Here is a 27,871-nt window from a genome sequence, read left to right on the forward strand (position 1 = left end):
GCTTGATTACTGACCCTGCCTGAACCAGCTTATCCATCTCAACTTTATAGGCTTTAGCCTGTTCTGGATTCCGAGAGAGCCTCCGCTCCACACTTCTCAAGCTTGGCATGACTGCTTCCTTTGAGGCTTGGAGATGTGGCATACTCTTTTTACGGAGCAGTGGAGTGGCATAGCGGAGTATACCGTTCACTTCCACACGAGTGGTCTTTGCCTCAAGCAGAGCAATTGCATCACAATCCTGTCTTGAGCGATTCACAACTTTCTCACTTCGATGTGGGACAGTATCTACTTGCCACAACCGTTCAACATGTTTCATCAGTTGACTCATTTGGGGTGGTACTGATGTAACCAAGCACTGCTGTGGGCATGCAGCTTGCTGGATCGCTCTTGCTGGGCCCTGCAGTGTCCAGCCCAGCCTAGTACGAATTGCAGCAGGGCCCCCAGGTGGGCCCAATCTGAATGGCTCAGTTGGGGTAATGAGATGCGGATGGTCACTGCCTATCAGTAGTAAAGGTCGGATCCGCTTGAAAGAAGGTATGGGTAAATCAACTAGGTGTTTATATCTCTTTTTAAGGAGCTTTGTGGGGTAAGTGTGATCGGCCAAATCAATCCGTGTGGCAGTGAAGGCTCCAGAGATCTGGTATTTATTCTTTGGTCGGGCAGGGGATGAGACAGAGAAACAGACCGAAGCACCATGGAGGGTCTGTACATCCTGTCTGATGGTACGTAAGGGTAAGGGCTCTGGAGTGCCTCGTAGTCCCAAACTCTGGGCTGCAGCGGGTAATAACATCGATCTCTCTGACCCATCATCCAATACTGCGAAGGTATCAATAGTCTTATCACCATGGTGAATAAGAACACGCACTACTTTCAATAAGACTCTGTGACCTTCCGTTGGACGATCCAAATAGAGCACATCCGTTGTTGATCTCTCACCTTTCTCTGTTGCTGTAGTCATCACTAACCCCCGTGACGGCTTTTCATTGACCTCATGCAAAATCTGCAAATGTCTCCTCTGGCAAATGTTACAAGGTTTCTTTAGATTACATTGTGCAGCCTGATGTGATCGTGCACATCGCCAGCATCTTTTGTTTACCTTTATCCAGTCGGCTATTCGGTCTGAGGAGAGCTGGGAAATGGCGGTACACTTACTGAGGTAGTGATCTGAATTATCACAAAATGGACAGTATGGTTTTCCCTTGCTCTTTACTGTAGTGGCATTAAGTAACCCTTTTTTTCTTATCTCATCTTTGGATCCATGCAGAACCGTGACAGACCTTTTCCCTTGACGGCTACTGATACTGGCCCCCATGCTCTCTTTTGCTGCTTTAGCAGGCAGCGTAGCATCAAAGTCTTGACACCAGGCTTCATACTTAAGCCAGTCTGCAAGGTCAACCAGAGTGTAGCTGGTGCCAGAACGGTGATACATGTAGCGACGAAAATCTGCTCTCTGCTCTGGAGGTAACTTACTGAGAAGACGTGCAACGTGGGAACCACACTGCAGCTCCACTTCCCCCTCAGAGCCAAGGGTGTGGAGCATGCCCACCAGGGACTGGATTTGAAGGGCAAACCTTTCGAAAGCAGCAACATCTCCACGTCTTATATCAGGAGATTCCATCACCATAGCAATCCGTTTCAACGCTAACTGGTGTGGCTGACCAAACTTGTCATTCAATGCAGCCAGGGTGTCTGTATAAGGTGTCAGAGAATGCAGATAGGCATCTGAGACAAGTCTCGCTTCTTCTAACTTTAGATGGTCCACCAAGACCTGGTATTTAAATAACTCAGTCCCATCAGCTGGTAAAAGGTTCTCAAGTGCTAGCTTCAATCGAGCGAACTCACTGGGATCACGACTAGTAAAGTTGGGTATTGTTGGTCGAGGTCCCCTGTAGGTGGTATCCATAAGGGTAAGGTTACTATGAGGCAGTTGCCCTGGGTGAGGTGATGGCAGTGGGGTCATGCCGGGTAGTCGCTGCGATGTAACTACAGATTGTCCAATCTGAGGATGGCTGTTGGGTGGCCCCCCATAAGGTTTATCAGGTGCTGATGTCTTATTGAAAATTCCAGGATGAGCATAAGGAGTCCCAATGGCACAGTACTTTCTATGAGGAGACAACTCAGAGGCTGTACTTGTTGTAGGTACCTTTATAGCTGGCCTGTACTGCCCTGTGGCTAAGGTCTCCATTTTGAGAACTTGAAGCTCATTCATCAGCTGGTCAATCCTCTCTATTGCTGGCTGTTCTCCTCCTGGTACTTCCTCTGTACTGTCTGGCCATGGAGGTGGAGGAGGCCAGTCGTCCTCTTCCTCGCTCTCTGGTGCAGTTTTGAGGGGTAAACACCTTTGGGCAGAAGTTGGCCCTGGCCCTGCCTCCTGTCCCTGAGGGGCACCTGTATGCCTTATGTCATACCGAATTGTATGTGCTGTATCAACTAGCTGTTTAATTTCTGATCTGATAGCTCTAAGCTCTGTTAGGTCAGAGGAGATACACTGTTGGGACTGTTGAAGCAAGAGTCGCTCACGTCGTATCTCTTCTAATTCTGCACTAATGTGACCGACTGGTTGTCTGGAGTGTTCAACCAAGGAGGAGGGTTTTAAGTAACTAGGAAACAGTTGCCCATGTTGGTGCTCAGGATGCAGCTGGTGGGCTGGCATATTCTCGTCAGAGGTCACATCTTTGACTGCATAGAACTTATCCCTTTGTGGGAGAAAAGCATCCTGTCTCAGCTGCAGTCGTGTTGGGGAGCAATGGGGAGATGTGAGAGGGGTCACCCTGACCGGTCTCTCCTGAAGCATTGTCCATTCCTCCTCATGTTCATGGCGGGGACGACGATAACCGGGAAACTGTACTTCATAATCATCATAACGGGATGGGGGATTAATACGTCGCTTAGTCCGTCCACCCTCTGCCTCATATTCTTGAACTGTATCCATTTCGGGAGTAAACACAGGAGTATCCGGCTCGAAGGACCATTAATGTGGTGGAGACCACTGTACTCTTAGGAGGCTACCACTGATACGTAGTTTGTCCTGGGTTCAATCCGGTGTGTCGGCCAGAACACCACTTGAGGCCAGAGTTAATTCAAGAATTTATTGGTCCATGAACATGAGGAATGAGAGCTCTGGGTGTATGTATGTGTGTGTGTGGTCTGTAGAAAACAAATACATACAAGATTGTAAATATTAATACACAAAATAGCAATATGAATAAGAAAGAAATGCGACATATGTCACACTGTGATAAATGGGTGGGGTTCTAAACTCAGGATTCAGTACAGCAACATCAGAGCATTAATCATTATAAATAGTACTGAGACACCACCTAGCGGTCGGTTCCTGTAACTAACCCAATGATATTCAGAGAAGACGATGGTAGCATTCCTACGGTTTCTCCACCCACCAATTCAATGTCCATAACATAAATTAAGAATATTATATATATATGAACATATAACGTAAAGAATGAATAAATCTACACTTAAAGTAGGACACTATCGGTAAGAGATAAATTCACAGTACACAACCGAGAGAAGGGAAACGGAACATACAAAAGGAGCACATGGACAGAACACACTCGCCTAATTAAGCAATAATGCTCATAAATATGAACTCGCGGAGTTTCCTTTGCATCCAGGTACTAATACCAATGAATAACATTTGACTCACGTTTCATCAATGACGCACATCGGCTAGTTCGAATAACACAAAGCAGACTGAGGAGGAACTATGGTGACTGCACTTAACCACTGCTCCGCTAGTAGAAGATGCTGGAAACTAACGTGTGTCATGTGACAGAGCTTCAACCAATGAGAAATAACTATGGCTAAATGCACATTTATAAAGAAAACTAAATATTAACATACACATTTAAGTTCTTATGTACTGAACGACTATAAGTCTGTTATACACACTGGGCCTTTTCAACACTTACACTATATAAAAGACACATCAGTGCTTCGATTACTGTTGAAAGCACTGTGACAGTGTCAGTGTGTGCATTCAGAGTTAAAACATGAATTAAATTGCAAAAATATTTGGATTTACTTCATTAGAGCAGTGATACCCAATTCAAGAAATGCTTCTTATCCAGCACATATTGATCATTTTTCCTGCTTCCAAAACATCTGATACAACTAATCATCTTATTAAGCCCTTTCTGAGTGTAAATGGGTGTGTTTAATCAAGGGAACATAAATTGCAGGAACATAAAAAGTGTTAAGGAAACACAAACAATATCTTAATAATAAGGGAAAAAAGCTTTTTCTGAGGAACATGAATTAATAAAATTGAAGTTATGTAATAACATAATTTTGGGAGTATGACCACACCCAAAGTCCTCCCCTAAGCCCTATATATATCCTGCAAACTCACATAATTTCCACGTCGTACAAACTTGCTGTTTCTGTAGTGCTGACCGTCAGCTCTTCTTTTGGGGCTTCTTATTTGCCTCACCTGTCATCCCCCAGATCACCCTTCCATTTCTCAATTCCCACCATCATGGCATACCTGCCAACTCAAGACATCTCAATTCATTAATGCTGCTCCTCTGTAGTATTTGACCTTCAGGGCTGCTACTAATCCACTTACCACTGGCCCGATGATCTTAGCCATCTTAATTTGTTGACTCACTAAACCCTTTCACTCACCTACACATGAAACAGGACACCAGCCAAACACTTGACCAAAGTACCTCAACCTGACCATTGTGTAGCACTTAATGTCTAGCATTCCTGTAATTTTTGGGGTATGGCTCCATACACATTCATAAGCCACCCTAAACTCCTTCCCAAAAACTTCTAAGTTCACCTCCCTGTTTCAGCCTTTACGGGGTTTTGTCCTTTGGTCTGTACTAGCAAATTGACAGAAAACATATTTCTCTAGATTTAGATAACAGCTTTGTAGTTTATTTATGAAAAGGTCTGACTGGTTTAACATGAAACCCTTTTGAATGACTGTCTTTATATGTTAAATATTGAATTAAACAACAGATTTGACAATTTGATGGAATTTCCCTAAAAGTCCTAACAGTATTTTTTTGTGAATTTTATCTGACTTTATTTATGGGCAATGAATTCAGGTGAAACATTCCTAATCTGGAATCTAAGATGAGAAGGTTCAAAGCTCATATTCCCCTGCAGCACACAAATATCAGTACAGCCTCAAAGAATACATTTGGTGTTGCTCTGTATTATCCCACTTTTGAAGTGGGGAAAACCCCTCAAATAAACAACAGTCAGTATGTGACTCAGATGCTATCCACATGGATAAGGATATTTTGTCTGCATTTTGGCCTTCCACATGAAAACAGCATTTCACTGAAAATGGAGGTTTTCAAAAACACTCCCCAAAATGGAGGTTTTTGCAAACACCATTGTCACTGTGTGAATGAGGAAAACGCATCTTATCAAAAATGCTGACGTAACATTGAGTGCCTGCCCTTGGCTGAAATTGAAATAGCTCCTTACTATGTCATATTACGTAAGTTAAATAACAACAATGTACACATACATATAGATTAGATATATACATACATATAGATATAGATATACATCAGATTCCCACATAATGAATATAAATGATATTGTATTAGAAATATATAATGAGCTATTAAGATCTAGATTATGTAATTTCATGACTTACAATGTGTAATACATAGGGAGTAGGGAGAGATTAGGATTAAACCTTTTCTCCCATGCTTCGTGGTGTTTCGATGTCTCTTTTTAAGAGGTACTATGGACCCTGCTGGACTGACATGATAATGCAACTATGTTTATATTCCTCTGGATGGGGATTTTTTCAAAAACAGCAAGTTTTTGTTTTAAAAATAAACTGATCCATGTGGACGGGCCTCAGAGACCAATACATTAGGCTTGTTGCATTAGGAGGCTGGGGTTAGAGCAGTAATGATGGATAACTCTGTGTTTGTATGAGGCCATATATACAGGTAGAGCTCCCAGAATAAGATTGATGGACAGTAATAACAGAAGTAGGTGGGCTGGATGGCTCAGGGGTCATTGTGAGCTATTTTGGTGCACATCCAGTAGGCCTATACAGGGCACAGCAACACAATCTAGCTGGAAAGAGATGGAACTTGACATGGTCCAATCCAATATCTGCAGAAGTGCAGCATGATATATGAATAATTAATCATAATCATAATATTTACTTTTTGCAACACTGATATTATATAGCTGTGATATTGTATATTTGTTTGTGATTGTTTTGTTAAAATCACATGTACAAATTCAATAGAAGAATTTAAAACAACTGAATAATCTTTAAAATCTAATGTCTTACACATATAAAGACAAACCTAGAGTAAAGATGGGATGTTGTAAGGTCTTTATTTGTGTTAAACTGACTCAAGATTGCTATCCTGACCAACATACCAAAGGTTCAAGGTGATTGAAGCATGCCAAAATAGTATAAGAAAACTCTCATGATATTTTCTAATGTTGGAAATTTGTCTGTGACTGTGAATCTGATGTAAATCCAGCATAATTATTCCACAGCTTTATTATTTATCCTTAAATAACATGTTTAATCTTAAAAAAAAAGCATAAATAAGGTTAATCAGGATAAAGCTGATCTGGCATAATGTATTTTAATACAATTTAATAGTATTTTAATACAATTTTCATCCATCCATCCATCCATTATCTGTAACCGCTTATCCAATTTTAGGGTCGCGGGGGGTCCAGAGCCTACCTGGAATCATCGGGCGCAAGGCGGGAATACACCCTGGAGGGGACGCCAGTCCTTCACAGGGCAACACAGACACACACACATTCACTCACACCTACGGACACTTTTGAGTCGCCAATCCACCTGCAACGTGTGTTTTTTTTTTTGGACTGTGGGAGGAAACCGGAGCAACAATTTTCATGTAGAAATATATTTTCCAACAGGGAAAATTAACTGTTTCTCACCATCATAACTAAATGAAAAAGATAATGTTTGGTAGATGTTAGTATTATGATATATAATTTTTTTTTTTTTTTGTCAGAATGTGATACTGGTCCCTGTGAATGTTCCCTCAGCTATAAGTCTGTGCCAGAATCTGTATGTAATGTACAATATGTGTGCATGTTCTTCACATGAAATTATTTGGTGGTAAATAAACAAACAGAAAATGCATTTGGATTATATTTTCACTTTTTCTTACAAAGTATACTACACTTTTCAAAGACCATGTGCACACAGAACCATGCGGTTCAGGGAAACACACCCTGGAGGGGGCGCCAGTCCTTTGCAGGGTGACACACACACACACACATTCACTCACATACTCACACCTAGGGAAACTGCAGTACCCAGAGGAAACCCATGCAGACATGAGGAGTGCACACCAAACTCCTTGAAGACCTGGAGCAGGGCTCAAACTCACAACCCCAGGGCCCTAGAGCTGTGTGACAATGACAGTACCTGTTGTGCCACTGTGCTGCCCCTTTTTTAAGTAAAATAGGTTGTTATGAATATAAAGGGTGATATTGGTGTCAATATGATATGCTTTCATAATATATTTTTTTCTATTAAAAACCAGGAAGTTATCATGAAGCAGAACAATTTTATAAGTCATGAATTAATTTTGTCATGAACCAATCATGGACCAGTATATTTAAATATCCAATTAAGAGATTGATTGCTACAGAACAGACCTGCAGCAATAAAGCTCTTAACTGAGAAGATTAGATTCATAGGTTCTCGGTGAGACTCAGAGCTACAATAAATAAATTAAGCTGATGTTAGATTAAATTGAATTTATTTGTATAGGGCTTTTTACAGCTGATGTTGTCACAAAGTAGCTTCACAGAATTCCAGTAAAATAAAGTTTAAAGTAAATGTAAAACCCCTAGATGAGCAAGCCAGTGGCGGCATGGCAAGGAAAAATTCCCTGAGGAAGAAACCTTGGGAGGAACCAAGGCTCACAAGGGGGGACCTATCCAAGGCAAAACTACCTACCAATTATTGTCAAAAAAAGGACCCTATACCATCACATAGGTCTGCTGTTATGCTCATGTTATGATATTATTATTATTATTATTATTATTAATAATAATAATAATAATAATAGTGGTGGTAGCTGTAGCTTGTGCAGCTAGTTAGAAGCGGGTAGCAGGAGAGCTTGACAGTGAGTCATTCATCAGTCATCCAGAAAGGTGGGCAGTCACTTACTCTGACGAAAGGTAGGGAGATGGGATTGAATTGGTTCTGTTTGGGCGTATGTAAAACAGAGAATGTGAACGTATCCAGAGTGTGTCGAATGACTCCGGCAGATCTGACTATAACAGCTTAACTAAAAGAAGAGAGTCAGAAGGACATAACATGGGAGCACCCTGAAACAATTGCCATTCCTCCGCTCCACCATATACAAACCCGAGTGATCACGTGTGAGCAGCAGGATAAACAGCAATTTATAATTATTTTAAAGTAAGATTTGGAATTCCGCAAGGCTCTATTTTAGGATTAATACTATACACATTATACATGTTACCGTTAAATCTCACTGACTTTCCAGTTTTCTCAACCTGGTTCAGCAGCAAAAACTCATAGCATTTTAATTGACCCGGATTTATCATTCAATCAACACATAGGCAGTATCACTAGGACATTTTATTTACATCTTTGCAACACTGCAAATATAACAAATGCCTTATCCCTGCATGACATAGAAACATTAGTACATGTCTTTATTACTTCAAGGCCTAAATATTGTAATGCACTACTGTCAGGATGCACCAGAAGGAATTTAAATAAACTTCAACTAGTTCAAGTGCTGCAGCCAGGGCTCTCACTAAAACTAGAAAATTTGATCATATCAGTCCAGTTCTATCATCACTGCATTGGCTGCCTGTTAAATTCTTGTTGTTCCTCTGCTTGCACGCGATAACTTTGTTTGTCGACAGTGAAGTGGAGGGATGCCAATGTACATTGTTGACATTTTTTCCCGAACCAGACAGTTCCGCACTGGACCAAATGTCAGTGACTTCAGCAGAGAAAAACTTTGATTGTTGTATGTGTGCATGTGTGACAAATAGCATTTCAGAGTATTCTGCTTTCTTGGAGATAGTGGGTGCAGTTCTGGAAAGGAGTCCATGAATCAACTCCATTGTTACGCTAAGGGACTTCAGTGTTCATGTTAGCAATGACTGGGAAAAGTGGGGAAGAGTGATTAGTAGGAATGGCCTTTCTGATCTGAACCCAAATGGTGGCATGTTATTGGACATCTGACTTAGTCATGGTTTGTCCATAAGAAACACTATGTTTGAACACAAGGTTGCTCTTATGTATACTTGGGCCAAAGGTCAATGATTGACTTATAATCATGTCCTCTGACCTGATCTCATGTGTTTTGAAAACTTAAGTAAAGGGAGGGGCTGAGCTGTCAACTCATGACGATCTGGGATTGGATCATCAGGCTTGGCTGTAACCTAGAGGATTATGTTTTAAGTTGGTATAATTTGGAATAGGAAATAGAAGAACATTCAAAAGTAATTAACATCAAAACGTTGTCCATTAAATGTGGTTTAACTTATTCAAATTAGTATGCTAATTTAGGCTTCTTAAGGCATGGAGCTAATTTAGTGTTAAAAATCCAGGTGACTGTCTGTGAGTTTGGTGTGTTCTCCCCGCGTCATTATGGGTTTCCTCTGGGTGCTCCGGTTTCCTCCCACAGTTCAAAAACACACATTGGTAGATGGATTGGTGACTCAAAAATGTCCATATGTGTCAAAAGTTTTGTTCATTTGAAAAAAAAATCTGAAACTGAAAGTACAAATCTTGAGATACAATAGTGCATTCAAATTTTAAAAAAGTGTAGGATGATTTTTTTTCCATTTAAATAGAATTTTGATTCAATTAATTAATTTTCAATGTTCACATTCCTATATATTTTGATATTTGAAGTTTTTTTTCAATTGCAGATTTTATGCCCCTCTCCGCTGATGTCCCGCCTCCCATGCGAGAAAAGGGGCAGATGTCTGAAACTGAAAAACAAGGATCTGAAAGTGAAAATAAGATCTGTGACTGAAAAAAAGATATGAAAAAAAAATAAGATTTGAATTTGAAAACAGAAAATCTGCATTTGAAAAATATAAGACTTCAAGTATCAAAATATATAGGAATGTGAACATTGAAAATAAATTATTTATCCCAAAACATAAAATAATTGAATAATAAATTCTATTTAAATTGAAAAAAATCATCCTACATTTTGGCTTTGGACCCACTGCAACCCTGAACCAGATAAGCGGTCACACACAATGAGTGAATTAATCATTTTAAAAGATACTTGGTTACTTTATTACCCTTTCCAGTTATTTGATATTTATTTTCATTTGCATTTTGCCATGTTTTTTTTTTCTCTGTGAGGTATTATGCTCTTGGAATCTATTGTTTGCTTATGCTTTATTTTTTCATGGAGCCATTTTCCAAAGACCCACCCATGCACTTTTTAAGAATTCTTAGAAGAATCTAGATTTAGAGCTGTAGAAACAACAGCTGTATCAGGTGTAGAAATATTTCAGGCTCATGGTCATTCATACATATAGCTAGAATTAAATTGAATAATTTATTTAGTGTGGCTGCATTTAGCAGTGTTTAGAGGCATGATTTTCTTGTCTTCTTATACAATAAGATGAATTTAAAAATGTATGTACACAGTTGTTTGCCAAGCCATTTTCATTTCACTGAATATAAACAGCACTAAAATCACATACAGACAATCAATAGAACTGAATTTTAGCATTAAAAAAGATGATAAAAACATAATTAATTGCAAAATGATTTGTAGATATTGCAGATGCTCATATTTCTTCCCTATTTCCAGTTTACTAGAATTTTAATAAGTTCATATTCCAAAAAATGAAGTAAGAGATTCCTGAGGCAAAAGACCTTACTAAGAAAGAAAGATAGCAAAGATGGACAGAATACAAATGAAAAAGGCTCAGGTAACTGCAAAGGATGATAAAGCAACCAATTATCTTTTAAAACAATATATTTGATATATTTTTTTCCTGTTGCATCCACCGTGTATATTTTCTCCTCTTGATTCTAAAAAATTTGTTTGCAGATTTATTTTTGCAGTTGTGAAATTTGACAAATAAATTTAAGGTGTAAATTAAAACTCCTCCTTGGATCACCACCTTAACGTGGTGGAGGGGTTTGCGTGCCTGCGTGAGCCTAGGAGCTTTGTTGTCGGGGGCAATAGCCCCTGGTAGGGTCTCCCAAGGCAAATTGGTCCTAGGTGATGGGCCAGACAAAGAGTGATCCATAAAGACACGGATGAAAAAGATAAGATCTTGGACACAGCCTCCCTTGCCCGGAGCAGGGTTACCGGGGCCTCACCCTGGAGCCAGGCCTGGGGGAGGGGCTCCTTTGGGAGCGCCTGGTGGCCGGGCTTTCACCTATGGGGTCCGGCTGGGCTTATCTCGAAGGAGATACATGGGTCCACTCTCCCATGGGCCAACCACCTGTGGGAGAGGCAGTCGGGGTTGGAGGCCCTGGCGTTCTGATCCTCGGTTACTGAAACTGGCTTTTGGAACATGGAACGTAACCTCTCTGGTGGGAAAAGAGCCTGAGCTGGTGCGCGAGGTTGAGAGGTACCGGCTAGATATAGTTGGGCTCACCTCGACACACAGTATGGGCTCTGGAACCAATCTCCTTGAGAGAGGCTGGATGCTCTTTCACTCTGGAGTTGCCCAGGGTGAGAGGCGTAAGGCAGGTGTGGGCTTACTCATAGCCCCCCGGCTTAGTGCCTGTACGTTGGGGTTTACCCCAGTGGACGAGAGGGTAATTTCCCTGCGCCTTCGGGTTGGGGAAAGGGCTCTGACTGTTGTTTGTGCTTATGCTCCGAACAGCAATTCAGAGTACCATGCCTTCTTGGGGACCCTAGAGGGAGTGCTGGAGAACACTCATTCTGGGGACTCCATTGTTCTGCTGGGGGACTTCAACGCTCACGTGAGTAATGACAGTGAGACCTGGAGGGGCGTGATTGGGAGGAACGGCCCTCGCTGATCTGAACCCAAGTGGTATTCAGTTATTGGATTTCTGTGCCCGTCACAGTTTGTCCATTACGAACACCATATTCGAGCATAAGGGTGTCCACAAGTACACCTGGCATCAGGATACCCTAGGCTGCATTTCGATGATCGACTTTATAGTCGTATCATCTGACCTGCGGCCATATGTTCTGGACACTCGGGTGAAGAGAGGCACTGAGCTGTCAACTGATCACCACCTTGTGGTTAGTTGGATCAGATGGCGGGGGAGGATGCCAGACAGACCTGGCAGGCCCAAACGTGTGCTGAGGGTTTGCTGGAAATGTTTGGCAGAGGAACCTGTCAGAAAGATCTTCAACTCCCATCTGGTGACATCGAGTCCGAGTGGGCCATGTTCCGGACCTCCATTGTTGAGGCGGCTGAACGGAGCTGTGGCTGCAAGGTTGTCGGTGCCTGTCGGGGTGGCAATCCCCGCACTCGTTGGTGGACACCCCGGGTGATGGGGGCTGTCAAGCTGAAGAAAGAGTCCTATCGAGCCTGGTTGGCTCAGGGGACTCCGGAGGCAGCCGACAGGTACAGTGGGGAACTGTTGACCTCGACTGGGGACGTCACCAGACGGTGGAAGGAATACTTTGAGGATCTTCTCAATCCCACCATTTACATTTACATTTACATTTATGCATTTGGCAGACACTTTTATCCAAAGCGACTTACAAAAGAGGATCTAACCTTTGAACTACAGCACAAATTATACAAAAATACCACCAGCACGTCTTCCGCAGAGGAAGCAGAGCTTGGGGACCCTGGGGGGGCTCGTCTATCACTGGGGCTGAAGTGGCCAAGGTGGTAGGGAAACTCCTTGGCGGTAGGGCCCCGGGGGTGGATGAGGTTCACCCCGGGTTCCTCAAGGCTCTGGATGTTGTGGGGCTGTCCTGGTTGACACGTCTTTGCAACATCGCGTGGACATCAGGGGCAGTGCCTCTGGACTGGCAGACTGGGGTGGTGGTTCCCCTTTTTAAAAAGGGGGATCGGAGGGTGTGTTCCAACTATAGGAGGATCACACTCCTCAGCCTCCCCGGTAAGGTCTATGCGGGGATACTGGAGAAGAGAGTCCGACTGATAGTTGAACCTCGGATCCAGGAGGAACAATGCGGATTCCGGTCGTGGAACACAGGACCAGCTCTTTACCCTCGCTAGGATCCTGGAGGGTGCATGGGAGTTTGCTCAACCAGTCTATATGTGTTTTTGGATCTGGAGAAGGCATTCAACCGTGTCCCTCGGGGTATTCTGTGGGGGGTGCTCAGGGAGTATGGGGTACTGGGCTCCCTGTACAAACAGAGCAAGCGTCTGGTTCGTATGGCTGGCAGTAAGTTCGACTGGTTTCCAATCGGAGTTGGACTCCGTCAGGGCTGCCCGTTGTCACTGGTTCTGTTCACAATTTTTATGGACAGAATTTCTCGGTGTAGCCAAGTGGCGGAGGGTGTCCGGTTTGGTGGTCTCAGGATTTCATGTCTGCTTTTTGCAGATGATGTGGTCTTGTTGGCTTCATCGAGCCGGGACTTCCAGCTCTTGCTGGACCAGTTTGCAGCCGAGTGTGAAGCGGTAGGGATGAGGATCAGCACCTCCAAGTCCGAGTCCATGGTACTCAGTCGGAAAAGGGTGGAGTGCTCTCTCCAGGTTGGAAGTGAGATCCTGCCTCAAGTGGAGGAGTTTAAATACCTCGGGGTCTTGTTCACGAATGAGGAAAAGATGGAGCGTGAAATTGACAGGCGGACCGGTGCAGCATCAGCAGTAATGCGGGCTCTGTACCGGTCCGTTGTGGTGAGCAGAAAAGCAAAGCTCTCAATTTACCGTTCAATCTACGTCCCAACCCTCACCTATGGTCACAAGCTTTGGGTAGTGACCGAAAGAACGAGATCGCGGGTACAAGCGTCTGAAATGAGTGTACTCCGCAGGATGTCTGGACTCTCCCTTAGAGACAGGGTTAGGAGCTCGGACATCCGGGAGAGACTCGGAGTGGAGCCGCTGCTCCTCCACATCGAGAGGAGCCAGTTGAGGTGGTTAGGCCATCTGGTTCGGATGCCTCCTGGACGCCTTCCCGGAGAGGTGTTCCGGGCATGTCCAACGGGGAGGAGGCCCCGGCCAGACCAAGAACACGCTGGAGAGACTACATGTCTTGACTGGCCTGGGAACGCCTCGGTATACCCCCGGAGGAGCTGGAGTCGGTGGCTGGGGAGAGGGAGGTCTGGGTTTCTTTGCTCCAACTGCTTCCCCCGCAACCTGGATCTGGGCGGCACGGTGGCGCAGCAGGTAGTGTCGCAGTCACACAGCTCCAGGGACCTGGAGGTTGTGGGTTCGATTCCTGCTCCGGGTGACTGTCTGTGAGGAGTTGGTGTGTTCTCCCCGTGTCCGTGTGTTTTTCCTCCGCGTGCTCCGGTTTCCTCCCACAGTCCAAAAACACACTCAAAAAAGTGTCCGTAGGTGTGTGTGTGTCTGTGTTGCCCTGTGAAGGACTGGCGCCCCCTCCAGGGTGTATTCCTGCCTTGCGCCCAATGATTCCAGGTAGGCTCTGGACCCACCGCGACCCTGAATTGGATAAGCGGTTACAGATAATGAATGAATGAATGAATTAAAACTGAAAAAAAGAAGTTGGCAAATAAGGAACTCAGATTCTCCCTATTGAAAGTGGAATAGATAATTTTAAGGAGATGCTAAAATCATACTTTTAAAATTATTATTACTAATGATAAAATGGTAATTTTAATGCTTTTATCATCTGCTATGTCTGTCCACACAGATACAAATCTGGAGCAAAAGGCATTTACAATATGTAGTGTGCATTTTTATAAATCTTTGCATTTTGAATTTGTGTTCATTGTGTGTGACATACTAATAAAAAATATCAAAGTAATTCAAACATAATGAAAGAATGAAGGGTCTTTTCTGCTGTCTCCCCTCATTCCAGCTATCATCCTATATTCTCACTGACTGTAGGAGAGATCAGCAAATCTCATAAACCACAAATATCAGGACAATCAATGCCCTTTCCCTGAAATGAGCTATTCACTTCACTCTTGCATTTGTAGAACATTTTTTGTACAAACACCCGTAGGCCCTTGTATTTGCTAATATAGTCAGAATATTAGTACTGGGCTTGTAAAGGTGTTCACTGTCATGATGTCAAATGTTTTGTAAAGAGGGGAGAACCGTTACTGACACAGGTTTTCAGTTGCTATAACCAGCTTTATGAAAAAGCAAATACAAGACGACACTGTGGAGCAGCTACATATGAACCTAAAGTCATGCTCAGATGGAGTTCCATCTAATACCTTTGGGATAAGTAAGAGTGGTGTTTGAGCTCCAGTGTTCCTTCAGATGTCAGAACAGGAAATTATGTCACACCGAAATTGAATGCTGAATTCAGACACCCTTATCATAGTCATCATAGTTAACTTCTTCCAAGTTTTTAGGGATAAAATTTGATAACATTATGCAGTTTTTGCAGATGCAAACACCACGTCTAAATGTGCTTGCGTGCAAAATCACTACTCAAAATGGTTCCAGAAGCAGCACTGCCTTTGAAGCAAAAAAAAGTAATTAGTTACCAGCTAACAGGCGTGGATGACTGTGATTAGTACATTGGGTGGGGATTTTCAAATACCATGCCATAAACCAGTAAAGCTCTGCCTGGACCCACATGGGTTTCCTTGCCAGAAATGTCTTTGGAAAAATTAAACATGCTCAGTATATCTCAGTATTTTGTTTTATTCAGTTGAGGAATTTAAACGTGCAAAGGTGAGTCGTGAAATAGGATCTAAGGCAGTAGAACCAGACACAAAAGCAGGAAGGAAATGGAATCTGTGAGTGGCTGTGCAGGTAGCTAGGAGCTCAACAGAGCTAAAGGATGTGCAATGCAGAAGATCGAGTCTTGGGACAGGTGAATCTTAGAAATCGTTTGGTAAAGCCACATTGCCAGAATGAAGGCAAATGATCACTAGTTTCATTTAGATCCAGGAAGAGAAGGCCATGTTTTCAACAGTAGTGTCACAGGTGAAACAAGGCCAATTGCTTTATTGGGAAAATTTAGAGAAATGGAGGATCACTTGGAAAGAGTTGTGGGCAATGTAGAGTCATTCATTTATTGCTCGGAGCAGCTTATGATGTCATTCAAACTCAAAATCTTGGACTGTGGGTAGGCAAAAACCCTATCTGTAGATTATGTTCAAGGCTTGGCACACTGAAGCATATTCTATTAGCTTGTTGTGGAGTCAGTTTACGTGGAGACATAATTAGGTGCTTAGGGTATTGTCATGTCCATTGGACAGCAAACGGCTAGAGGTTAATGCACTGCTGAGTGGTTGTAGTAATAAAGTGGTTAGATTTGTGCATGAGGGGAAAAATGGTCAGGAGGATGTGCAGGCTTTAAATATTGGCGAATGAGGTGAAGCATGTGACTAGAAATTGCTGGCAGGTGTAGGTAAAAATTTGTAAATAGTGTTGAAAATAAACAATTTATTTAATAGAATTAACCATGGACTTTGTGAGACCTGTTTTAGCAACCCCACCCCACCCTACAATGTGCATATTAACAATGTATTGAAACTTGGGCGCACTAGGACATGGGGGAGCTGCTGCTGTTACTCCTTTGACACAGTTGGCTACGGGTGTCTGTATTGCTTTCTTGACAGAATATGCATGTGGTGCATGCAGGGAGAAGGTGCAGTGAGTTTCCTGACAGCAAGTATCATCACAAGATAAAAATAAAGAAAAAAAATTTATTGAATGCCTGTTACAATCTTTAATTAACCAAACTGAAAAGCCACTGATGTGCTATTTGAAATAGCATTATGCTAGCAGAGGTAACCTGATTATTGATGAGTGTAAAGTAAGCCTGCTGAAAAAAGACAGTTAAAATGTTCATGCCTTAAACAGTATTTAGTGCAGTATTATGCAGCAGATTGAACTGATGTTTATGTTCTTTCCTGATGTTATGACTGTATATTTTACAGATACCTGTATATAATGAGATAATAGTTGTTCACAACTCATTTTTGTTTTTCAACCTCTAGATGGATTTTCTGTACCTTGTTTTGTAAAGGCAGCAGCTCCTCCAAAAGCCAGTCAAATGAAAGGATTTTTTACAGTTTAAAGAAAACTTTCTAATTAGATTTAATTGCCTCTTGATAAAAATATTCATTAATTCATTAATTCATTCATTATCTGTAACCGCTTATCCAATTCAGGGTCGCGGTGGGTCCAGAGCCTACCTGGAATCATTGGGCGCAAGGCGGGGAATACACCCTGGAGGGGGCGTCAGTCCTTCACAGGGCAACACAGACACACATTCACTCACACACTCACACCTACGGACACTTTGGAGTCACCAATCCACCTACCAACGTGTGTTTTTGGACCATGATAAAAATATGATTAAAATAATGGATTAAAAGAATTCTTTGTTTCTTTGTACATATTCCTTATATAAAAATAAATGTAAAAATAATAGCGACATTATTTCTGCTGTCAAATGTCACATTCAGACATCCAGGTTATTAAACTGATCCACAACAAAGCCACATTATACCTGTCTATGAGGCAATTACCCTAACCCCCTTGGTTAAAACTTAGCCCCCTAATCATAAGTCTCTAGTGACAAACATGGAGTTCACAATTCCATTTGAGAATGCAGTACATGAACATTTTGAAAGGAAGGAACTGAAGTACGCAGACTTGGTGCCTGAGGTGAGAGAACACGGGTAGTAAGCACATGTAAGACCAGTGGAAATAGGTATCAGGGGATTTGAAGCCAAGTCTGCTACATCCCTGCTTGTGCAGTTCGGCATCAGGGGCCAGATATTAAAGGCAGCTGTGAAGGAGTTATTAGAAGTAGCTGAAAGTCTAGTCAGTGTTTGTGGGTAAGGGCAGCACAGACCAGTTAGGGAAATATAATGTAAATGTGTTAATGGTATGTGGAGGACAGAACAGGTGAGTGGGTTGCTGTGTTGTGTTATTGCATCTGTGTGCGTTTTGTATGAATACAACTTAAAAATATATACGATTATAAAGACTTACGCATACGACTTGAATTATTACGGGTACAACATTTAGATTATGAACACGAATTAAAAAGTGAAAAGACACTGTCAAAAATATTTTTATTAGTTTGGTTCTTGGACTGAATGAAGAAAAAAAAATGGCTCATTTATTCATTTTCAGTTTAAACACATGAAGACAGGAACCTGAATTCAGTCCGTGTTTTGTATACGGTTCATTAGTTTGATTGGGAAGTGTGGGCAGGCTTAAAGTGCACTTTACATAGAAGCTCTCTGCAGTTAAAATAAAAGTCCCAAACTTTTAGACTGTCCTTGGCCACGCATCTATTATCAGTTTGTGTGAAATTAAAGATTTGTACGTATACTGTGTTTTAGCATTATAATTTAACATGGGGTGGGAGATTGCGTTTTATATTTAATGGATTATAAAATCATCTTTAAATCATGTTTCATGAAATTAAATATGGTTTGCGCATAGAGTTTTAATTATAGATAACTAACATCGGAATGTTTCTATTATCTGGCATTATAACTCAACCACAGAAAAATACATTATATGTTATATTTTGGATGATGATGATGATGATGATGATTATTATTATTATTATTATTATTAATTCTCCAGGCACAAAAGCTTCATATCGCTCAGGAACAATTACAACAAAAAATAACAGATAAAATCAAGTGACCAAAATGAAATGAAATAAATTCATATGATGTTACTTTTAATAAATGTGTCATTTTCATGAATATAGTTATCTCTCTTTTTCAAACTTAACTGAAAGTTTTTACACACTGGTGACTTGCATTCTTCATGTTCTTCACTTCATATATTCCATACTCTATAAGGCAGATACAAGGTGAAGGTTTCATATGAAAGCTGGAACTATCCTATTTCCATCGGAGCAAAGTAAAATTATGTAAACTTTGGACAAATAATGAGGAATCTGCTTCAAATATAAAACACAAATGAAATGCAGAAGTACCAAGGGAATAGAAATTAATAATCTGTATAAAAATAAATGTCATCCAAAAATTATAAATCATTCATCAAATCAATGGGTCGGTTCTTGGGATTATGAACTGACAAAGTATTATTCAGTGAAGTGTTCAGATTTCTATATGTTATAGGAAATAACTGTAATCCTTGAAAAATAAATCACCTGTACTGTAATATATTTGTGGTTATACAACTTGTATAAACCTGGCATCACTGACTTTCTGAGATTATCCTGAAACTAACAAGCTGTCATCTGTCTGTCTACAACGTTTTTATCAAATATGATCCACTATATTCATCAGTTACCACATGATAATGGGCTCTAATATGTAAAGATGGTTTAACCCAGGTAAAGTCGTACCCGTAATAATTCAAGCGTTATTTTTTAATTATATATTTTTGAAGTTGTATTCATAGAAAACATACCCACAACAGACTTTTGTGTACAACTTAAATATTTATGTACAATAAGCAGGCACATGTTTATTTTTGATTGTAATCTTAATCCATAATTTCCTCAAGTTTATTTCATAACAAATAAACCAATCACGAACATGACATGTGTTGTCATTTAATTAAAGCAATGAAGCAAGTGTTCTTCAAGAAGGAAATCCAAAAGGGAGAGAAAGTTGTTTGTTGAACCCTGTCAGTTGTGACTAAAATTTGGTGCAATACAAATAGACAGAAACAAGAGTGTTTATTAGAGAACTGCAAGAAATTGGTTGAATGTAGTGATGGGAATTTCGGCTCTTTTTGGGGAGCCGTCTCTTTCGGCTCCTAAATGGCTCTTTGTTTTACCACTTATTTTCACTTGTACAGAACAATATTTCCTACATTTTACATGACTATATGGACAAAATATTATTGTTCAATATTAAAAATAATAAATAGTGTTGCAATGGCCAATTGTTTTATGGCTGTCGTGTAATAACTCACTGACTGCACTCACACATTCAATTGTATAAATAACTGGATTTTTATTTAAACACCTTAATAAAAAATCACTTGTAAATTCTGAAATATAGCCAATGGAACCCAAAAGGTAGGTATTACAAAATAGCTTATTAAATTAAATAATCATCCATTTCTGGGTAATAAAATAAACAAATACACTGCAAAGTGCAAAACAGCAGCATTCAGTGGTAGTGCCACAGTGATATTCTGTGGGGGCGGCACGGTGGCGCACAGCTCCAAGGACCTGGAGGTTGTGGGTTCAAGTCCCACTCCAGGTGACTGCTCCGGGTGTGAGGATTTTGGCTCTGGACCCACCCCGACCCTGAACTGGATAAGCGGTTCCAGATAATGAATGAATAATATTCTGTGCATCAGGGCATGTTGCAGGCATTATACATTCTTCAGTAACACCTTCCCACTGTTTCATACATTTATTGATCTTCCCTTGTGTAGTTATCAAGTGACAGATACGTGTTGATAAATGGCACCCACACCCCACATTTCCACCAATTCCAACTACTAGAATGGTTGTGTCTCAAAAAGTGAACCTATAAATTTCAGCCTTTGAACTTAAAAACTGTCACTCTAGTGGTACCCTCAAGGGTACATATTATATACCATTAATTAGGGAACAAAACTGTATATTATATAATAATTCTATAATAATTGTATATAAAATAGTGTTAATTATATATGCTATAAATGACCCACTTGTTACTAGGTGGACTGGTTACTCAGAAATATACATGTGTGTGATTGTGTTGGCCCTGTCATAGGCTGGTGCCCCATACAGGGAGTGTTCCTACTTTGTGCCCAAATGATTCTGGATAGGTTCTGGACCCAGTGTGACCCTGAACAAGATAAAGGTTAACAGGAAATGAATCAATAAATTGAGTCTGGAATAAATTTAAGCAAGAGACTCTGCACAGATCATGCCCAAGAATAGAAACTGTATTGAAAAAAGTTGAAAGGATTGCTGCATATACCTTTTAAAAAAGATCCCAGTGTATCTTGCCGTGCTCTTCTCTCTGGTCTTTGCAGCTATATCAGACGAATGATTTTTTATTCATATTTAATGAGGTTCAGCACGTATCAGCACACACTCAGCTCCAAATCTTCCACTGGGTAATAGCCAATAGAGAGCTAATTCATGAGGGGAAGAAGAACTCATCGTTCTACACCTGAGAAAAAGACACTGAGAAGAAAATGAGCTTTCATTTACCAGTGGCCACATCTTCTAAGGAACAGAAGAGCAAGTGTATACAGCCAGAAAAGAACTTTAATACATGTGTTCACTGGGAGTCTGGCAAAGAGGTTTCAAAAGGAATAGGTTATAGGACGTCAGCCCCTGCCAAGTGAGAACTGATTCAGATGATGATAGCCTATGACTACAGCTGAGGAGGAGAAGGGAAAGAGAGAGACAGAGCAAGAGGCAGGGAGGGCTATAGAGTCATGCTGGATTTGAAATCAAATGTGTTCTTTAATTTAGCATTCCTTGTTTTTGGGTTAAGCTTTAAGTTTATTTTTCATACAGATTTCCATGAACCAACAGGAGCTGGCGCCTGGATCTGCCTTTTACCTACAAACCCTGATTAAAGGGATAGTTATTCTATTCATTTGCCACCAGAGGGCCACCTTCAAAAGAAATCCAGTCCAGAGCCTCTGATATAAAATGTCCTTTAAAACCTTTTTCCTTTTTGTTTACTCTGCTCTGATCTCTGCCGTGTATTTCATGATGTTCCAGCATGTCAAATGTTTGGGTTTTAGAGAGTTATACACAGTCTCTTTGCTTGTTGGCACGATCGGGGCCATAGCTCATGCCATCACAGCAGCTTGAAGTACTCCTATAATCACAGTGTTGAAAAATTTATTGTAATTTTTTTTAGGAATATTTATTGATATGTCCAAGAAACAAGGAAAAATAACAATGACGTTTCTATAATCCATAAAATTAATTTGAAATGTATGCTTTATATATATATATATATATATATATATATATATATATATATATATATATATATATCTTTAATAATCTATAGCTCTCTTCCTTATACCCAAAGCATAATATAAATCTTCCTCTGTATCTTCCTAAATTTTAATCAGAAATTAAATATTAAAATTCTGCAAATCATTATTCAAAATATCTATTTTACCTTCGATTTTGCAGCAGATAAGCATGTCCTTTTTGTCATCTCCCAGGCTAAAAATGTTAATCTCTCAATAAATATGCATTTATATGATGCTAAAGTTAGTATTTAAATTGTATTTTTCATTCCACTTTAAATAGTTCATCAAGTGCTTTAGCATTTAAGTTTGAACAGAACATTAACAAAAGTTTTAGGCTACACTTTTAATTGACAAAGTTGTGCAGTAGTTGATGGCCAGACTACAAATGTAGTACAAGTATTTTGGCCTGCAGCAGAAAATTAATTTTGGTCACATACTGCATACTACACATTATCATTGGCCACAGTTAGTGTGTAAATATGTAGTATATGATTTTTAATAGTCATACCTCACCTTTAACACACACTGACTTGTTTTGTAAATTGTCCATTCCCCCAGTCATATAAAACTGCTGCTATCTCATAGCTAAATATGAGGTAATAATAAGAATATTTTGCACATGTTAAAAACAGATGTCAGTCTATAATCATAATTAGCGGTAAAAAAATATAACAGCAAAATCCAGGTAAGATATAACTTTAAATGCTTCATTCTCTATTTTTTTATGCCCAGATTTGCTTTATGAATGCAGGAGTGCTAGCATGTTTTTCCCTGAATCTGTGCAAATCATGATGAAACTGTTAGAAATGCAGCTCATACTCACATATGAAAAAGTGGAAACTCTTAATATTTTACAGAGGAAAAAAGATCTAAAGGAGGATGGCAGTGAGTGAAAGAGTATGATAAATATTCAGTTCATGGGAAGAGAGCTTCGTTCTGTTTCAGACATACTGCCTAGATCAAGGTCTGGCATTCCCATGTACTTCAGTATCTAGTTGTGTTTGTTTAGCCATAGCTTTCGATAATGAATGTGCCCTGAGAGACTGCTCCAGTATTCTACTGTTTAATTGCTCTTGACTAAGTTAAATAATTAGCAGACTCGTGGTGTCTTGGTGTCACAGAAGCATACCCCCCCCCCCACCACCACCACCACACACACACACACACACACACACACAGAGTGTATCACCAAAAATTTGTGAACATCTGCTCATATTTTTTCAGTAACACTATTTTAAGGTCTGCCTCTTAACAGTTTAGTAACAGGTGGTTAATTAATGATTAACAAGCAATTAATAGTCACCTATTTAAGATTAACATATTATTTGTAAGAGAACTTACAAATGTGTTATAAATATATTTATACAATGTGTTGAATACTGGCAACTAAACAGACATTCAGAATAACCACTTTACTTGCAATTTTTTTGTAAGCTGCAGAACATATTCACTATTATCATAGATATCAAAATGCATAATGTGTGCTTACAGGCATTTCTGGTAACACTTTATTAAATGTCTGCTTTTTAACAGTTAATAAACTTTTAGCAAGTAAGTAATTAACTGTTAACAAGGAATTGACCATTACTAATTTAATAGTAACATGTCAGTTGCAAGCATTTTAAAATGTGTAACATACAAGGTATTTATTTAATGTTTTTTTTAAAGATTGTTTAAATAGGTTGTTAACTGTTTATTTATTCATTTCCTAAATATTTTTTCATTTTAATGCTTTAGTTGAAAGCAGACTTCAAATGTCTTTATTTGGCATGCTTACCCTAAAATATAAACATGTTAATAATACTAAAATACAGACTGATTTAATATGGTAGTTATAACTATTAAATGACCATATTTGCAGTTCTTGTGCATGGTAGGATTAGTATATATTCTGTTGATCAGAAGTCACAATTAACCATCAATAAATTTAAAATGACCAGGTTAGTATGCAACAGCATTATTGTATTTTTGCTATGAACCATAGCATTAATAAACACGTCCTTAGTGTAAGTTGGTAGATGTAAAAGGTGAATTGGTAACACTTTAGTTATGGTCTTGCAAAATCCTTAAGAAATACTTTATTAATGTAAGCTGTTCTTTATGAACTATAGAAAAGTGCTTGTTATTGAAAATGAGTATGTTCTGGTTCTGGAGTATGGTACTGCTTTAGAATAGGACAACACTTAGAGAGAGCTTTGTGAATGGTCTGTTTATTAATGATCATTAATTAGGTTGTAAACACCTTTAAATTTTTACTAATCAGATATAACATAAATAGAAAGTGCAACACTGACCTGTTGTTTGCCTAATAAGGAACCCACATCCATCTACACTCTTAAAAATAAAGGTGCTACAAAAGGTTTTTGAGCAATGACATAGTAGGACCACTTTTGGTTTCATAAAGAACTGTGGTTGTTTAAGAGACGTGTGAATGTGAAGAACAATTTACAGGTTTAAAATTCATCACTCAATCTTAAAGTTCTTTACCCATGTAAACATAAAAGCAAAAATGTTTTTTTTTTGATGGAACCAAACAGGGTTCTTCTATGGCATCTCTCAAAGAACCTTTTTTAGTACCTTTATTGTTAAACCTCAGATCTTTCCAGATACAGACTTTACTGTGAATAATTTGTATTCTCCATCATTCAACATTAAGCCTGTTGCCTTCAGCACATATTTGTTAATAATTTAACAATTATTCCATAAAGTTTAATTAATTAAATACCAGCAGACTATCTTTTTAGTAAATAACGATAATGCGGTGTACTTTAACATATGAAACGACTCTATTCACATTTTAAAGTCTTCCTTTACCTTGACAGTTTAAGAGATAACCTTATTAATAACCATTTAATAAACTGAATTTTAAACCATATATGAACCTTTATGAAGGTAGTCTTGTTTTAAAGTGGTAACTAATTATTTTACTATGCAATCAGATTGAGTGATTTAAAAGGCTTTCCCACTTCAATTTACTTGTTTTCACTCTAGAAATAAAAGTGGTTTTTCATAGAAGTGATTTTTATGTGCATAAGAATGCTTAGCAGGAACATTGATTGTGATATTATTTGATATTGAATTGAAAATAAAATTATTGATGTTATCACAAAAGCATGCAATGAGAATATTGACTTGTAGAACTGAACATGTAGAAAATGTTCTGATGTACCTAATTAGAGCCATGTTATCATAAAATGTGCAAAAAAATAAAATAAAAAATAGAAAGCCTGCAGTCAGTCCTTGTTCCCTACAGAAAAATAGCTTAATGATACTGCTACTACAGAGTTGCTGAAATTAACTTCTGTAATCAAATCTTATTTGATGTGTTTGTTTCTCTTTCAGCCTCACTGAGTAATGTGTCCAGTGATGAAATCCTCAGCTGTAATGGAAGCAGCAGCAATGGCTCATGTCCAGTTGCTGAGGAAACCGGGAGTCCTTACAAGACGGTGGAGATGGTCTTCATTGCCTTGGTTACCGGATCCCTCAGTTTTGTCACTGTGGTGGGTAACATCCTGGTCATGCTGTCCATCAAAGTCAACCGGCATCTACAGACTGTCAACAACTACTTCTTGTTCAGCCTGGCATGTGCAGACCTTATCATTGGCGTGTTCTCTATGAATCTGTACACAGTATATATAATCAAGGGCTACTGGCCACTGGGCCCTGTGGTGTGTGACTTGTGGTTGGCTCTGGATTATGTGGTCAGCAACGCCTCTGTCATGAACCTGTTGATTATTAGCTTCGACCGCTATTTTTGTGTGACTAAACCACTGACTTACCCCACACGCCGCACAACAAAGATGGCTGGCTTGATGATCGCCTCTGCCTGGATCCTGTCTTTCATACTGTGGGCTCCTGCCATCCTGTTCTGGCAGTTTATTGTTGGGGAACGCACAGTGGAACCTGAAGAGTGCTACATTCAGTTCCTGTCCAACCCAGCAGTCACATTTGGCACAGCAATCGCTGCCTTCTATCTTCCTGTGGTCATCATGACAGTGCTATACGTTCACATCTCCCTGGCTAGCCGTAGCCGCGTGTCCAAGCAGAAACCAGAGGTGAAGAAGGAGAAGAAAGGCTTGAAGTCTGCTGTGCTGTTGAAGAGTCATATCTTGAAGCAGAACAACAATAATCAGTCTCCTCCTAAGCCCAGCCTGGACACCTGCAGCATGGCAGAAGCCATGAAGAATGGAAAGCTTGATGAGTCCGTGGTCTCAACTAAAGCAGACTCCAGCGTACAGCCAGAGGAAAAGGAGAGCTCGAATGACTCTAGCACAGCCAGCATCGCACCAAAAGAGCCCAAAGACAGAGCCAACAGTGAGGCTATGTCTGAGAAAGGCCTGGCCCCTGCTCCAGTCCCTGCACCCAAACTCAACCCAGGTTCAAAATGGTCCAAGATCAAGATTGTCACCAAGCAAGCAGGAGATGAATGCATCACAGCTATTGAGATTGTTCCGCCAGCCAGTGGCTGTGAGGGCCGCTCCATACCCTTAAACAGGCCTCGCACAGTGGCCAGAAAATTTGCCAGCATTGCTCGCAGTCAGGTGAAGAGGAAACGTCAGATGGCGGCAAGGGAGAAAAAAGTAACCAAAACCATCTTTGCCATTCTCTTGGCCTTCATTATCACATGGACACCGTATAACGTGATGGTCCTGATCAGCACATTCTGTCACTCCTGTGTTCCAGACACGGTGTGGGCCATAGGCTACTGGCTCTGCTACGTCAATAGCACCATAAACCCAGCCTGCTATGCCCTGTGCAATGCCACCTTCAAAAAGACCTTCAAGAACCTGCTCATGTGTCAATACAAGAACATTGGGACCAGATGAGCTGAAGCAGTTGTAATGGAGGCCTGTAAAGGATTGGACTGTCCCCTGGTATTAAGAGTAAATTCTCAGCCTGAATTTAAATCACTGGAATGTATCATGCAGTACCGTGTGTGAGGCTTCATAACCCAGTGACGCTTGGTGCATTGTGTGGTGTTATCAAATTTGTAAGATACCAATAAAAGAAGAAAAACTGGAAAAACTGAAAGCCCTCGGAGTACACTTACTTATGTGACATCAGATGGTGGATCTGAATGCAAAATGGTTGTTCTGCTGCCAAAAACCAAACCTGTGGGATGCTCTTTTTCTTACATACACTGTCAAACCAGTCAGCAGATCTTATGGTTTGCATTATTTGCATTAGCCGAGCAACGGGAGCCAAAAAAAAAAGTCCTTTACTTCACTGGTACAGAAAGATAATCTGAACACAAGCAGAATGAAAAAGGGCAAATTTTGGTTGTTGTTGTTTTTTCTTCTCTGAAACTGGTACGCAGACAAGTCGAACAATGATCATGATATTACTAGTATTATTTTCCCTGTTTCGGTTCAGCATTCAAAGCAGATACAATCCGGCCAACATCACAAAGACACTGCAAATGAATTCTTTAATGAATCCCAATGACAAAACTGAGCTCAGTGACTACTACTATGGCTTATCTCTATCAAAAGGGAATGTAGAGCATATGACCATATTTTTATAAAGTCTATCAATGTGCATTTTTAACCCAATCAGATCCATGTTAAGACAAAAATTGAGTTGGTGTTAGCTAACCCTGTTAGACTGCAGACTGGTTTATTGGCACATGTTTAAAGTGAGGTTCACTGCAAAGATGAGACAGTGTCCCCTTAACACTGCCTTTCCATCAGGGTTCCCTGCCTGATGAAAATAAAATAGTCTCCATTGGATTTGGGCACCTCTGTAGGAATACTACACATTCATAAATCTGTAACTCTGGGTCAGATCTTTAGTTCCTAAAGTGTAAATAGTACATAAACATGTTGAATATATGCTCATGAAAAAAGCCCTTTCCTTC

The 27,871-nt window shown here is 40.1% G+C and overlaps 1 protein-coding gene across 1 annotated transcript in view; it reads left to right on the forward strand.

Annotated features, from left to right (window-relative positions):
• Positions 1 to 27,871, forward strand: part of LOC136676994 (muscarinic acetylcholine receptor M4-like) — an 81,816-nt gene extending 53,945 nt beyond the window's left edge. The window contains exon 2 of the mRNA XM_066654327.1: positions 25,357 to 27,871. Coding sequence (XP_066510424.1) covers positions 25,357 to 26,840 — 1,484 coding nt within the window. The 3' untranslated portion in view covers positions 26,841 to 27,871. The remainder of the gene's footprint in view (positions 1 to 25,356) is intronic.

This window comes from Hoplias malabaricus, chromosome X2 (assembly GCF_029633855.1).
Source record: "Hoplias malabaricus isolate fHopMal1 chromosome X2, fHopMal1.hap1, whole genome shotgun sequence".
Taxonomy (NCBI): Eukaryota; Metazoa; Chordata; class Actinopteri; order Characiformes; family Erythrinidae; genus Hoplias; species Hoplias malabaricus.